Below are 14,591 nucleotides of genomic sequence, written 5' to 3' on the forward strand. Positions count from 1 at the left end.
TCTGCACTATACAGGGAAGAGGGCTTTGGTCAAAAGTATAATTCATGATACAGGACATAGGGCTCTAGCAAAAATAAGCCATTATATAGGGAATATGGCTCTGGTCTAAAGTAGTGCCCTACATAGGATTTTTTAGTTGTTGCCATTTCAGGCTTCCCTTTGCCCTCAACACTCTCAAAGTGCTCAGTCACCTCATGCAGCTGCTCCATTTTCTCCAGCTCCCATTGGTGCTCCAAGATGAGGCTGTCTCCTCTGGGCCTCCAGCCAGCCAGGTTCTCCTCTCCCCGGACGTAGGCCACAGAAGTGTCCAGAATCTTCCTCCTCCGCCGCTGCATACCTGAGTAGCAAACAAACACGCACTTCTCAGTATATAGTAGAAGGGGGAGAGATACAAAGAGCTAGAGAGAGAGCGAGAGCATTCAGACATGGATCCTGTCATGAATTTAAACCAGCTCTGATTAAGACATAAGAAGGTTGAAACGTCACTACCGCCGAGGGTGGCTGTTATATCAATACACAACTGTTTGTCTGGACTTATACCAAGTACACACAAGCGCTATAGAGAACAGGGGAGTGGAGAGGAGTATGTTTGGGGGTATATTTTAGCTATCCTCTGCTATTAAGTTTGGTTCATAGATAAGGCTAACGGTGCTTTTATCCCAATACCAACAGTGTTTCGAGAGAGAGATTGCACTAACCTGGGCTTCCTGTGTCAGACATCTTGCACAAGCTCAGCTCATAGATGCCAGTCACTCTGTTGCTGTAATACGGAACACAAGAGGTTATATTAGGGTGTTGTTCATCAAGGTCGTATCTTAAGGCTGAAAACAAAATGGCTGATAGCTGATTATTTGTCAACATAGATAACCGACAGCTGTGTATTAGTCATACACAGGAGGTTGGTGGCACCTTAATTGGGGAGGACAGGCTTGTGGTAATGGCTGGAGCAGAATTGTTGGAATGGTATTTGATGCCGTTCCAGCCATTATTATGAGCTGTCCTCCCCTCAGCAGCCTCTACTGGAGTCATAAAGGGTGTACACAAAATGGCTGACAGCTGCTTATTTGTCAACTTAGATATCTGACAGCTGTCTACGAGTCATATAGAAAGAAGGTGGACACAAAATGACTGTCAGATGCCTTACCAGTCAGGGGTCTTGGAGTAGCCGCTTCCAAAGAGGTTCCTCAGGGAGCGGGGAGGGGAGATCTTGGCGTCTCGGGAGTAGAAGACCATGCAGATGTCTTTGGTAATAATGGCAGGCTGAATGCAGTGGTCGAGCTGTGGAGTGGAGAAACGGTTAGCATGTTAGCGCTCAAGCTCCAGAGTGCAGAGCACTGTAAATGAGTGGATACTGTAACACTACTGTATATAGTGCTTATGGGGCTGTTATACATCATTATTCACAGTACATTCTTATTTACATGTATGCAGCCTTTTTAAGTATGGCCGAATAAGAATATCTGTATTATAGCAGTACATGTTTATAAGTTTGATTTACCTACAAGTGTCCTTGACATTTATCAATTATAGATATCATTTAACGTGTTTCATTGATGATAATTGTCATCTGCAAATAAAATCCCTAAATCCTAAGCAGTAAGCCTAGAGACGGTAGATTGTTTTATTAATACACAATACCAATTCATTATTGAGACAAGATTCCCTAGGTTGGTGGATACAGTAAAATCAAGATGGCAGACAGGGCTGACCTCCAGGTATGCAGACAGGGTCATGAAGATCTTCTCTCCGTAGGGAGTGACTCGGTTGAGCAGAAGGGAGTTGTGCAGAGAGCTGTCCCACACAGCCTCGAATCTGTAGAAGGTCCTGAGAGGAAAAGATGAGAGGTCAGTAATCTCCACGTTTACAGACTGAGGCCATGTCTGAAATGACAACCTATTTCCTGTCAAGCACACTACTTTTGTGCACTAGAAGCAGTGTATTATAGGCAATAGGGTGTCTGTGGCTCTGGCTAAAAGTAGTGCACTGTATAGCTGCCATTTTGGCCGCACCCTGGTGGATCATTTCAACTGTGTGGGACATTTCTAAAATGGCTGTTCAGTGTCACAATGAGGCTGGTTGTGGTTCCGCCAAGGTTCTCCCCTTTATATCACAATAGAGGTGTGAGAATAAGCAACCAACAGTTCATAATATAGCCTGATGTAGCAGCGTAATCTACTCACTGAAGGTTAGAGAAAAATCACTGGGGTTGGGGTCAATTTAGGTAACCATATTGCACATCTACTATTGCTATGATATTTGCTAGTAGTATTTTGAAAGACTTTGCAAATGCTACCAGAACATAATTTTGTAATAGACAAAGGTCTGTATGGCATGTGGACACAACCAGACACATATTATAGGAAGTAGCCTAGCTGTAACTAAGTTAATAAGTAGCCATGGGGAGTAACTGAAGTAAATGTCAGTGTTATCTACTGCTCTCTCTCCCCCCCAACTGTTACCAAAACATATACTAGAGTAGAAAATAGAGCCCAGAGATACGGTACAAATGTTAATATTTGTAACCTAACTTGCTTTTTCTAACTGTTTCTGAGGGGAAAATAAAGCTGTATTAAAATGGACGAATTGAAGAGGGGATAATACTGGATTCTAAGCATTATATGACACACCAATGAATCCCTGAACTATGGTTGTGGAAGGGAAAGCACTGCTACACACGCGGTCCTGGTGAGGACTAGGTGTGAGGAAACACACAGAGGTGAGACCTGAACAGCACGCACGCTTTGAGCAGGTGTCACGCTACAAAGCAAGTGTGAAAAGCTTGTCCAGAGCTTTGAGTGCTTAAGCTTTTTATAGATAAGGGCCATTTGAATTCTTATGAGGGGAAATTAAGTATGGTCAAAAGTAGTGCCCTAAACAGGGAATAGGGTGCCATTTGGGATGCATGGGTGCCATTTGGGATGCATACACCCTTGGGAGTGAGGACACCTCATATACGGAAGGGTTCATTCCATTGTGTTCTACTCTTGAATCTTCACAGTCCGATTGTGCGGTTGATAAAAAAACGAATGGCTCTGATTGCAAGACGCCCTGAATAAATAACTGATAAATGACTAAAACGTCAATGTAAATCTGTGCTGCGCCTACTCGTTTGTGACGACTGTGTTACGTTTTTTTTAACTTGTTTTCCCCCGCGGGGAAAATACATTTTGATCCATTGACTTTATTGGTGTCCGTCAATGAGCAACAGACCAATGGTTTCCAATGAAAGTAGCGGAAGGTGTATTTTTCATTACTCATGAACAAATTCTCTAACCACCAGGGGGCACTACATAACCTTTAGCTCGCCTGACCCTGCCCTCATCCCTCAAGGACTCACGATGGCTGACAGACGCTACGCAGGTGTAATAGAATAGTAGAGCATGCTACAAGGACGTTTAATAGCTAGTAGCTAAACTTGCATGTGGAGTGATTCTGAAAAGTCACCACTAAGCCATAGGATAGCATGTTTTACAGTAATTCGTCTTTAGATTCCTATTGCTTTTGTGCAAGACAAAGGGAATTAGCAGTGTGACCTTTTCCAAAGTCAGAAAAGCCTCAGTTAACAAAAGCGTGAATAATAGGCTATGATAGCTGTGATAATAGAATGAAAAAAGGATGAAACTGTCCTCCTTTCACAATGTGATGAAATGATAAATGAGCGCAATCAAAGAGCTCTAGAAAAGAACAATTCCAAGCTAATAGGTTTGTACTGGCTAGAAGGATATTAACCAATGGGAGTGGTATCAAAAGGTGTAAGACAAGAGAACACAAATTAAGAGTTATTACTACAGGCTAAGGGGCAGATCCTAACTTCCCATTGAAATCAATGCATGACTAAGTGACAATTATGATTTAATTGCAGGGTAGGATCTGCCCCAATGTCTATAAAAAGCCAAAGAGAGCCATAAAGCTTATTTCAGAGAAGACACTTTATGTTCCTTGGTTGCTGGTACCTAGCAATATCCTTATCAAGACAAAGCCTGAGCAAAATCAAGAGTCCAGCCGCAGCAGGAGAAAAGAAAACAAAAGAAGAGAGAAAGCAGAGAGTCAAGCAACACAAACAAACAATGGAGTAAATAAAAAAAAGAGAGCAAAATGTTAGCACTGGAAATGAATGTGATTGCCCACATGCAATGATGTCTGTGTACATACATCCAATGTCAGAGCTCATACACACAACACTGAAATGGGCCATTTTTGCTGTCTCTTCTAGCCAGGAAAGGCAACCTTGAAAGGCAGTGACGATTCCTTTCAATTTGGACAGAGTTATTCTGTTATGAATAACAAAACTGGTATTTTGTTTCTACTTTTCACAGACAACATGCATGCCAATTCAATATCATTACCATATTTCACTATACAGTACAACAAAGATAATTATATATCATTAGAATTCCTAGACTACTAAATAAAATACACTATAGTCCGGTTTCCCGGACACAGAGTCTAGTTTTGGATTACAAAGGCACTTTTACTTGAGAATCTCCATTGAACAATTTCTCCAAAACACAATACAGTCAGGATACTTGTCCACATGATTAAGCAAGTATTTAATATAGCAAAAATGACATTGACTCACTTTTAGACCAAATGAGCAGTTACTGCCTTTTTGCTTGGTAGGGCAGTACTGGCGTACCTGTTAGCATTGTGGGATGATTTGATATTTTTGGCCGAGATGATGTTGAGGGACAGGACGGCATCTGCTGCCGAGTCGTCCACCTCTGGCTTGTTCCTGATCCGACCTGAGGAAGCAAGCAACACAGGATGTTCTCATGATGATGAAGCCCTGTCTCTCCGGTAACGTCGCCAGACACTGGGATTCGAGTCAAATTTAATTAAAATCAGTCAGTTCATGAAGTGACAATTTAAAAAAAAAAAAAAAAAAAAAGCTTTTCTTTGTTTATTTAGACATAATTTAAAATAGTTGCCGCTTTTCAATTATCTTGTCTGGAAACAATGACCTTGGGTAGGCCAGTTGTGTATTTTTGTGCTAACAAAGCGGAGGCAAATCCATATGTATTTACATTTCTCAAATAAAATGAATGAATTCAGTTGGATTTGCCTTTATTTTGAAGCACTCACCGACAACCAGCTCACGCACGTCTTTCCAGTGGAGCTCACTGCCCTTCTCGTGGATGAGGGTGACGGTGATCCGGCGCTGAATCCCCTGCAGCACAAGCAAACAGTCAGTATCCCAGTAGCCCAGACACAATGACTGTGAACGTGTCAATATCAACAACGATACCATCATAAACAGTCAAATCATGTAATATTATGAATTATGATCAAAAAGGCTAAACTGATTCCAGATCAGCACTTCTACTCTGAGATGCTTTATGAATATGGGCCCTGAGGGGTCACTGTACTGTACCTGATGCAGTAGGTAGGTTCCATGGCAGGGCAGTCCTCCACTGTGATCCACCACAGCTGGTATGTACCTACGGAAAGAAGCCAGGGACAAACATAAGTCGAACAGCCAAACCCCTGTGTTTGTATGTGCATGCGTCCGCATGTGTGTATGCTCGTGTGCATGCGACCGTGAGTGCGCGCAGACTTGGACACTCACTCTCCGGTGGGCTCCAGCTCGCTGATCTCGAACCACACCAGCAGGTCGTACTTGCTCACACACTGGCCCAGGTTGGACTTGCTGATGGTGTTGAGCTTGGTGGCTGGTACTGGGGGGGAAACACACACAGAGACCGAGACAGCGACAGAGACAGACAGACAGAGAGCGAGTGAGACACACAAACCCATTAGACAATCTAAATAGCATGTGGTAACAGAGGTGGCTGCTGAAATAACCTCGAGAGAAACATGAATGCTGCATTTCTTGAAAAAATGAACATGAACAGGGGATGATAATCATCATGTACAGTACGTGTCCTACTATTACGCACTCAGATTTTTCTTGGAGCTGTGGCGTACGTAAACAATGGTTAAATAGATCGTGATGATGACATGCGGAAACTCCTGTAACACGCTAATGTGTTATTATAAGCCTGTAAACATTCACTAATCAATACTCCTTACTGTACTCGAAGGGCTTATTTCACAAGGTACAAAACAACTGTCCAATTCTAAATCCACTACAATTTAATTAAGCCGGGAACACTGCAATCTCCATTTAAATACTATCAAGGAGTGACAATACAACACAGCCTGTCCAAATGCAAATCACAAATACTCTCAATTCTATAGCGCTACACTAGGGGACGTGGGGAGGCTATATGACAGATTACACATTAGAAGCTGTATATCCTGGTCAGTTATCAAACTGCTACATCATGATTATAACTCCACCTACATGTAAATATTACCTCAACTGGTGCCCCTGCACATTGACTCTGTACCGGTACCGCCCTGTGTATAGTCTCGCTATTGTTATTTCACTGCTGCTCTTTAATTCTTATCCGTATTTTTTAAAACTGCATTGTTGGTTATGGGCTCGTAAGTAAGCATTTCACTGTAAGGTCTACCTACACCTGCTGTATTTCGGCGCATGTGACTAATAACATTTGATTTACCTCTTTCGCTTTTAACATGATTTTTCTACAGCAGATAGAGATTTGCTATTCAACTATTCACTCAACAATACCAGAGATTGTTAAAAGGAAACATCCATTTTTCTGTTCGTGTGTGTTTAGGTAATGGAACTGGAGCCCAAATGGCTTTAGGCCTGTATTCTCATGCCGTCTCATCTCTCTGCAGCAGACACATAGTGAGCAATATGTTGAGAGAGAATGCTAAGAGTGTGCAAAGCTGTAATCAAGGAAAAGTGTGGCTATATTGAAAAATCTCAAATATAGTTTGATTTGTTGATCACTTTTTTGGTTACTACAGGATTCTGTGTATTTCATAGTGTTGATGTCTTCACTATTATGCTACTATGTAGAAAACACTAAAAATAAATAAAAACCCTGGAATGAGGTGTGTCCAAGCTTTTGGTTCTTTAAGTATGGTGATGATATCATATTGTGAGGTCCATGGTAATTCCCAGCCCTAAAAGGTATGTGGCTGGTTGGTATGTGAGAGACAGTGGAGGGGACTAGGACTAGAATTGGGCCAGACAAAACTAGGATGCACCACACCGGCCTATGCCAACTACAGCCAGAAGACAAAGCAAAACAAAAGCACAGCACAGGGCTACAGTAGAGTAGCCTGATTCCACATCTGTTTGTGTGTGTGTGTGTGTGTGTGTGTGTGTGTGTGTGTGTGTGTGTGTGTGTGTGTGTGTGTGTGTGTGTGTATATATGGTCGTTGTCGATGCAGAACAAACAGATCTGGGACCAGGCTAATAGTATAGCGCATACTGCTGCTACTCCCAGCTACTACTCTCACGGTTCTAATGTCAGCTGTACCAACCATGGTGCCTGGGTACAGTCAGCACGGGGCTGGTGGGCATGGGAAGGAAAGGGAAGTGAGAGAGCTGGTCAGCCCCATCCTCCAGGCTGGCCACTGCCGTGGATGCTAGGGCATTGGCATGCTCGGACAGCGTGTCCAGCACCTGGCCGGGCACGGAGCCAGTCATCAGGTAACGAATCAACTCTATTTTACGGGCGTGGTCTGAGACAGGGTGGGGGGGGGTCATATGGCGTAGGGGTGGGAGTGAATGGAAGAGAGAGGGAGTAAGAAAAATGTGGGTGAGTGGAAGAGAGTTTGGGAAACAGAGATGGATATAGATTTAGTCAAACGGGAAGGACATATTGAGGGTGTGGGTGAGTAGTGACAAGGAATGGGTCAGAAAACAAAATGCCAAAAAAAAGGAAAGAAAGAGGGGAAGATATGAGACATGCAGTTGTGACTGGATATACAGTGTGGTGGCGATTCAAAAATGTTTTTTGGATAAAGGGGTTGCAAGATTTTCTGCAATGCTGTCCACGATACTGTCGATGTGGTATCTGAAGAATCCTTACCTGGCTTAGACAGGGGCATTGGAATAGGGTAGTACTTCCTGGCAGCCTGAGGAGGACTACAAACAAACAAAAAGACTACACATTTAGTATTGAATTATATTGACGTAACATTTAGTTTCAATTGAATTGCTTTTTGTATGTTTTTGTTTCATATCATTACTTGAGCTTTTACTGTGATGTTTTTAATGTGTTGGATGTGAGCCTTAAGACATTCTGGCTAATGTTAATTAGATAGACAACAAATCATGGTGTGCTGGTCTGGAATAAAATTATGTAGTACTACAGTAGCAAAAGACCTTGTTAACAAATTGACAGTTGAGAGTGTTGGCTTTACTTTACTACTAGACAACCCATCATTACCAATTCATCATTAATAAAGGTATGTGGGGGTGTGGCATTATGTAGCACCTAGTTCCTGATCTTGGATCAGTTTAGCATTTTCTCCTATAGGATTGGAGGGGAAGCTGATCTTGGATCTGTATCTAGGGAAAACCTCACCCTGGAGCATACCGTATGTGTGCAGGTGACCGACCACTCAACCTACCTTATGAGGTCCTGACCGTGCAGGTGCAGAGGGTGCTGCTGGTAGTGACCAAACACCTCAAACACGATGGGCTTGGTTTTGATGTACTCAATGAACGACTCAGTCACCTCCACTGAAATCTACACAACAGGAGGGAATGGGAAAATGAGTCAGCTTTGGGTCATGTTTCTATACCTTTGTGTATGTGAGACGTTTGTGTGGCGTGAGCGTGCGTTGTGCATATGCACTCACATTCTGGACGTGATAGAAGCCCAGAGGAGTTCCTTTCCCACTGTTCTTCAGAGGCTCTGTGGAGAAGGCTTCGTCGTGACGATGGAGGAAACTGAGGAGCCAACAGATGATGCTTGATTATTACAAATAATAATACTGTACATAAGTAAACTGTTACTAAAAGGTCTATACAATTGAAAGCCAACAGGTATGATTCATGATGCTGTTGTTATGACTTGTGTTTAACACCCTACCCTTATAAGGTCTTATTACCATCCTCTCATAACGATCCTGACTAAATAACAGCCATTTGGAATTTGTTACATATCACATAAGCCTTATATCATATTAAGACATAAGACATCATAAAGGCTCATACATGCTTATAACGAGTATTAAACCATTATACCTGTCGACCTTAAGTGTCATCAGTACTTCTGTTCCACACACACACACCAAAAGTTTTGGGTCACTTAGAAATGTCCTTGTTTTTGAAAGAAAAGCACATTTTGAGTCCATTACAATTACATCAAATTGATCAGAAATACAGTGGAGACATTGTTAATGTTGTAAATTACTAATGTAGCTGGAATCAGCTGATTTTATGGAATATCTACAGTTGAAGCCAGAAGTTTACATACACCTTACCCAAATACTTTCAAACTCAGTTTCACAATTCCTGACATTCAATCCTAGTAAAAATTCCATGTCTTAGGTCAGTTAGGATCACCACTTATTTTAAGAATGTTGAATGTCAGAATAATAGTAGAGAGCATGATTTATTTCAGCTTTTATTTATTTCATCACATTCCCAGTGGGTCAGAAGTTTACATACACTCATTTAATATTTGTTAGCATTGCCTTTAAATTGTTTAACTTTGGTCAAACGTGTCAGGTAGCCTTCCACAAGCTTCCCACAATAAGTTGGGTGAATTTTGTCCCATTCCTCATGACAGAGCTGGTGTAACTGAGTCAGGTTTGTTGGCCTCCTTGCTCGCACGTCCTTTTTCAGGTCTGCCCACACATTTTCTATAGGATTGAGGTCAGGGCTTTGTGATGTCCACTCCAATACCTTGACTTTGTTGTCCTTAAGCCATTTTACCATAACTTTGGAAGTATGCTTGGGGTCATTGTCCATTTGGAAGACCCATTTGCGACCAAGCTTGAGATGTTGCTTCAATATATAAACATAATTTTCCATCCTCATGATGCCATCTATTTTTTTTAAAAGTGCCCCAGTCCCTCCTGCAGGAAAGTACCCCACAACATGATGCTGCCACCCCCGTGCTTCACGGTTGGGATGGTGTTCTTCGGCTTGCAAGCGTCCCCCCTTTTCCTCCAAACATAACAATGGTCATTATTGCCAAACAGTTCATTTTTATTTCCTCAGACCAGAGGACATGTCTGCAAAAAGTACGATCTTTGTCCCCATGTGCAGTTGCAAACCGAAGTCTGGCTTTTTATGGCGGTTTTGGAGCAGTGGCTTCTTCCTTGCTGAGCAGCCTTTAAGGTTATGTCAATATAGGACATCGTTTTACTGAGGATATAGATACTTTTGTACCTGTTTTCCTCCAGCATCTTCACAAGGTCCTTCGAGTTGTTCTGGGATTGATTTGCACTTTTCACACCAAAGTACGTTAATCTCTAGGAGACAGAACGCAGTATGACGGCAGCGTGGTCCCGTGGTGTTTATACTTGCATACCATTGTTTGTACAGATGAACGTGGTACCTTCAGGCGTTTGGAAATTGCTCCCAAGGATGACCCAGACTTGTGGAGGTCTACAATTTTCTGAAGTCTTGGCTGACCACTTTTGATTTCCCCATGATGTCAAGCAAAGAGGCACTGAGTTTGAAGGTAGGCCTTGAAATACATCCACAGGTACACCTCCAATTGACTCAGACTTGACAGTCTGTTGTCCTCAGAAATTAAGGCTATTCCATTCGAGAAATTTCGAAGAAACTTAAGATCTTGTACAACGCTGTGTACTACTTCCTTCACAGAACAGCGCTCTTCAACAGTGAAGAGGCAACTCCGGGATGCTGGCCTTCTAGGCAGAGTTCCTCTGTCCAGTGTCAGTGTACTTTTGCCCATCTTAATCTTTTCTTTTTATTGGCCAGTCTGAGATGTTTTTTTCTTTGCAACTCTTGCCTAGAAGGCCAGCATCCCGGAGTTGCCTCTTCACTGTTGACGTTGAGACTGGTGTTTTGTGGGTACTATTTAATGAAGCTGCCAGTTGAGGACTTGTGAGGCGTCTGTGTTCCTCAAACTAGACACTTCCTCAAACTAGACACTAATGTACTTGTCCTCTTGCTCAGTTGTGCACCGGGGTCTCCCAGTCCTCTTTCTATTCTGGTTAGAGCCAGTTTGCGCTGTTCTGTGAAGGGAATATTTTTGATTTCTCAGAACAAGAATAGACTGATGAGTTTCAGAAGAAAGTTCTTTGTTTCTGGACATTTTGAGCCTGTAATTGAACCCAAATGCTGATGCTCCAGATACTCAACTAGTCTAAAGAAGTCCAGTTGTATTGCTTCCTTAATCAGAACAACAGTTTTCAGCTGTGATAACATTTTTGCAAAAGGGTTTACTAATGATCAATTAGCCTTTTAAAATGATAAACTTGGATTAGCTAACAACGGAACACAGGAGTGATGGTTGCTGATAATGGGCCTCTGTACGCCTATGTAGATATTCCATAAAAAAATCTGCCGTTTCCAGCTGCAATAGTCATTTACAACATTAACAATGTCTATACTGTATTCCTGATCAATTTGATGTTATTTTAAATGGACAAACAAGGAAATTTCTAAGTGGCCCCAAAAATGTTGAACGGTTACACACACACACACACACACACACACACACACACACTTTGACAACAGCCCTGATCCTAGATCAGTATGGCAGCGGTGTGCGTGTGCTCCGTAGCCTGAGGTTGATCTGAGGACAGATCTGATGACAGCCGATCAACTCACTTGAACTGGCAGAAGATGTCCGCATACTCTGGGAGAATGCCGCTGGCTTGGAGCACGGTCACACGGAAGGTAAAGATACTGCCCACCTCCAGTTGGCCGGCCAGTCCTTCTTCTCGACTAAGCTTAGGGTCAACCAAGTTCCCCTGAACCAGCTTCAGGTCTGTCACAAAACACCCACAGCAAAGGGTTAGAACATGCTGCGGACAGGTACATACCAGGATGAACACAATGCAAAATATTGTGTGTTATCCTCAATTTTCATACATTTACTTTTCCCCCAATTTCATTATATCCAATTGGTAGTTACAGTCTTGTCCCATCGCTGCAAATCCCCTATGGACTCGGGAGAGGTGAAGATCGAGAGCCATGCTTCTTGACACACTGCTTGCTTAACCTGTAAGCCATCCACACCAATCTGTCAGAGGAAACGCCGTCCAACTGGAGTCGCTAGAACGCGATGGGACAAGGACATCCCGGCCGGCCAAACACTCCCCTAACCCATACGACGCTGGGCCAATTGTGTGCCGCCTCATGGGTCTCCCGATCACGGCCTACTGTGACACAGCCTGGGATCGAACCAGGGGCTGTAGTGACGCCTCAAGCACTGCGATGCAGTGCCTTAAACCCCATTACCACTAGGGAGGCCAGGATTTTAGTGTTTTATTGATAGAGACAGGTATAACGGGAAGGGGGATGTGGGTAGATGCAGAGGTGAGAAGGCTGGTAGGGCCGGGATTCTATTCAACGCAGGCAGGGGGACCATACATGTGCCAGAGACAGTGGCTTTAACTGCTAGACCAACTCTCTCTACTTCCCTCCATATTTTTCCCTCTCCCTCTCCTCCTTCCCTCTTTACTTACAGTTCAAAAGCTCAATAAAGTGCACAATGAAAGGAAGGTTTATGGTCAAAGTTTATTATGTTTTTCTATCAAATGGCTTATGTGGACTATTGTAAATTCCTTCAAAGGGAAACTAGATATGACTGCACCAACCAGATGTCACTTTACACCCAGAGTTTCACATTAGCCAAAAACATATTTTTTATTTAACTAGGCAAGTCAGTTAAGAACACATTTTTACTTACAATGACAGCCTAGGAACAGTGGGTTAACTGCCATGTTCAGGGGCAGAAAGACAGATTTTTAGCTAGTCAGCTCAGGTATTCGATCTAGCAACCTTGCGGTTACTGGCCCAATGCTCTAACCACTAGGCTACCTGCTGCCTCGTGAACTTTAGTAATTTAAATATATTTTATTTTTATGACTGAAGGCCATTTCCAACTCTTGTATCAATCTATTTCAATTCATCCTCCACCTTCAATAAGAATATCTGCCACCAGCGTTTCCCCCATCATTGTAGAGGCGGGACGCCATCCACACTCCCCCGCCTACAAACATTTGGTTGAAAATGTTGGTTTAAGAGGCCCTGGGTGCCTTTGCAGAGCCCTACCTGGAAAATAATTTAGGGACAACACTGTCTGCCACTATTAATTCCCACTCAATTCAAGCCATTGGCCGGCGAGATGTAGGCTTAATACGAATGAGAGGAGAGGGTCTTGGAGCTGCGCCGGTCTCTCCTTCCTTACCCATGTCATTGATTCTGTTCTGCTCCTCTGAGGGGGTGATGATCTCTGAACTCTGACCCTGGCCCTCCACGAAGCGCAGCTCCTCCAGAGACAGGCCAGAGCAGGTCATGACTGTGGAAGGAAAGTCATTCTGATGGGAGGGAGGGAGGGAGGGAGAGAGAGAAAGACAGAGGGAGTGAGATATTAGCATATAGCTGCTTTGATAGTGAACATTTGAAGAAAAAAAAAAACACTGAGAAAATGTTGCTGATTAAAAGACATGTTTATTGGGAGGTGTATGGAATGTAGATTAAGATTAAGATTAAGCCTAGTCCTAGACTAAAAAGCACTTTCAATGGAGAATCCCCATTGAACAGGACTAGGCTCAATCTGTGTTCGGGATCGGCTATAACATAAACATAAAACAAAAACAAAAAGAGTTTGTCTGACGTGGCCTTACCTTTTTGAAGTACTCGTCGTCAAAGGATATCTTGGCAGTTCCCGACTGTCTCACTCCTGACCCGTAGTCTGGAGCCTCCTCGTCAGCTACAAAGACACGTTTTACAAGTCATTGTCATCGCGTTCGTCAGCCCCAGTTATTAACGTGGTGTGTTGACAAGAGCAGACTCGTCTCTTCAAAGAGCACAAAGCAGTCGACTCTGGGAATTCTCTCTCAGGTCACAAGAAAACCGAGGGCCTTTCAACATTTCTTCCAGTCATTCTGATTCATTGTAGAGTTACATCTGGTATTTTCTTGTATAAAATTGTTTTGTTGTGGTTTTAGTGAATGTGGTCTGTGATTAGGGTGCCTTGTCGCATTCTGTACACACATTGTTACATTCTACCTGGATACATACTCAAGGAGCAGGATTGGACAATTATGTGACAGTATATAACATACTAATTGAATTCACAATGAGTCTCAGAGTAGGAGTGCTGATCTAGGATAAGTTTGCCATTTAGATAATGGACAGGGGGACCTCTAGATCAGCACTCCTCTGAGACGCTTTGTGAATACAGGCCCAGGTATGAATCTTGTCAAAGAGGGTGTGTGTAGAGAGAAATGGAGAGAGATGGAGCAGTACGTACCAGCGATGGCTTGGACACCGACACGCAGGAAACCACGCACATCGCCCTTCTCCGTCACTATGGCGACACGATGGACCAGGGGCACGGGGTAGAGCAGGTTGCTCAGGTACACAAAGGCTCTATGGGGGAAGGAGGGGGGAGAGAGGTGAGGATCTGACCCTACAAGCCCCTATTGGGGTCTGCTCTTGCCTCACAAGGCTTGGTCAAATGAATTTATATTTGTCAATAAAAAAGGTGACGCGGATATTTCATTACTTTCTTAATTTGAATGCGGTAACATTTAGTTAAAGGGTTCAT

The 14,591-nt window shown here is 43.1% G+C and overlaps 1 protein-coding gene across 12 annotated transcripts in view; it reads right to left on the reverse strand.

The window, feature by feature from the left end:
• kif1b (kinesin family member 1B) overlaps positions 1-14,591 on the reverse strand; it is a 105,557-nt gene that overhangs the window by 8,009 nt on the left and 82,957 nt on the right. For all 12 annotated transcript variants that reach the window (XM_036988277.1, XM_036988273.1, XM_036988271.1 and 9 more), the window contains 15 exons: positions 14,295-14,413; positions 13,666-13,751; positions 13,227-13,356; positions 11,642-11,801; positions 8,689-8,779; positions 8,458-8,576; positions 7,914-7,969; positions 5,567-5,675; positions 5,372-5,438; positions 5,083-5,167; positions 4,637-4,742; positions 1,710-1,824; positions 1,145-1,278; positions 699-760; positions 192-337 (listed from right to left, as the gene is read on the reverse strand). In XM_036988277.1, coding sequence (XP_036844172.1) covers positions 192-337; positions 699-760; positions 1,145-1,278; positions 1,710-1,824; positions 4,637-4,742; positions 5,083-5,167; positions 5,372-5,438; positions 5,567-5,675; positions 7,914-7,969; positions 8,458-8,576; positions 8,689-8,779; positions 11,642-11,801; positions 13,227-13,356; positions 13,666-13,751; positions 14,295-14,413 — 1,585 coding nt within the window. The remainder of the gene's footprint in view (positions 1-191; positions 338-698; positions 761-1,144; positions 1,279-1,709; positions 1,825-4,636; positions 4,743-5,082; positions 5,168-5,371; positions 5,439-5,566; positions 5,676-7,913; positions 7,970-8,457; positions 8,577-8,688; positions 8,780-11,641; positions 11,802-13,226; positions 13,357-13,665; positions 13,752-14,294; positions 14,414-14,591) is intronic.

Source organism: Oncorhynchus mykiss, chromosome 9 (genome assembly GCF_013265735.2).
Source record: "Oncorhynchus mykiss isolate Arlee chromosome 9, USDA_OmykA_1.1, whole genome shotgun sequence".
Lineage (NCBI taxonomy): Eukaryota > Metazoa > Chordata > Actinopteri > Salmoniformes > Salmonidae > Oncorhynchus > Oncorhynchus mykiss.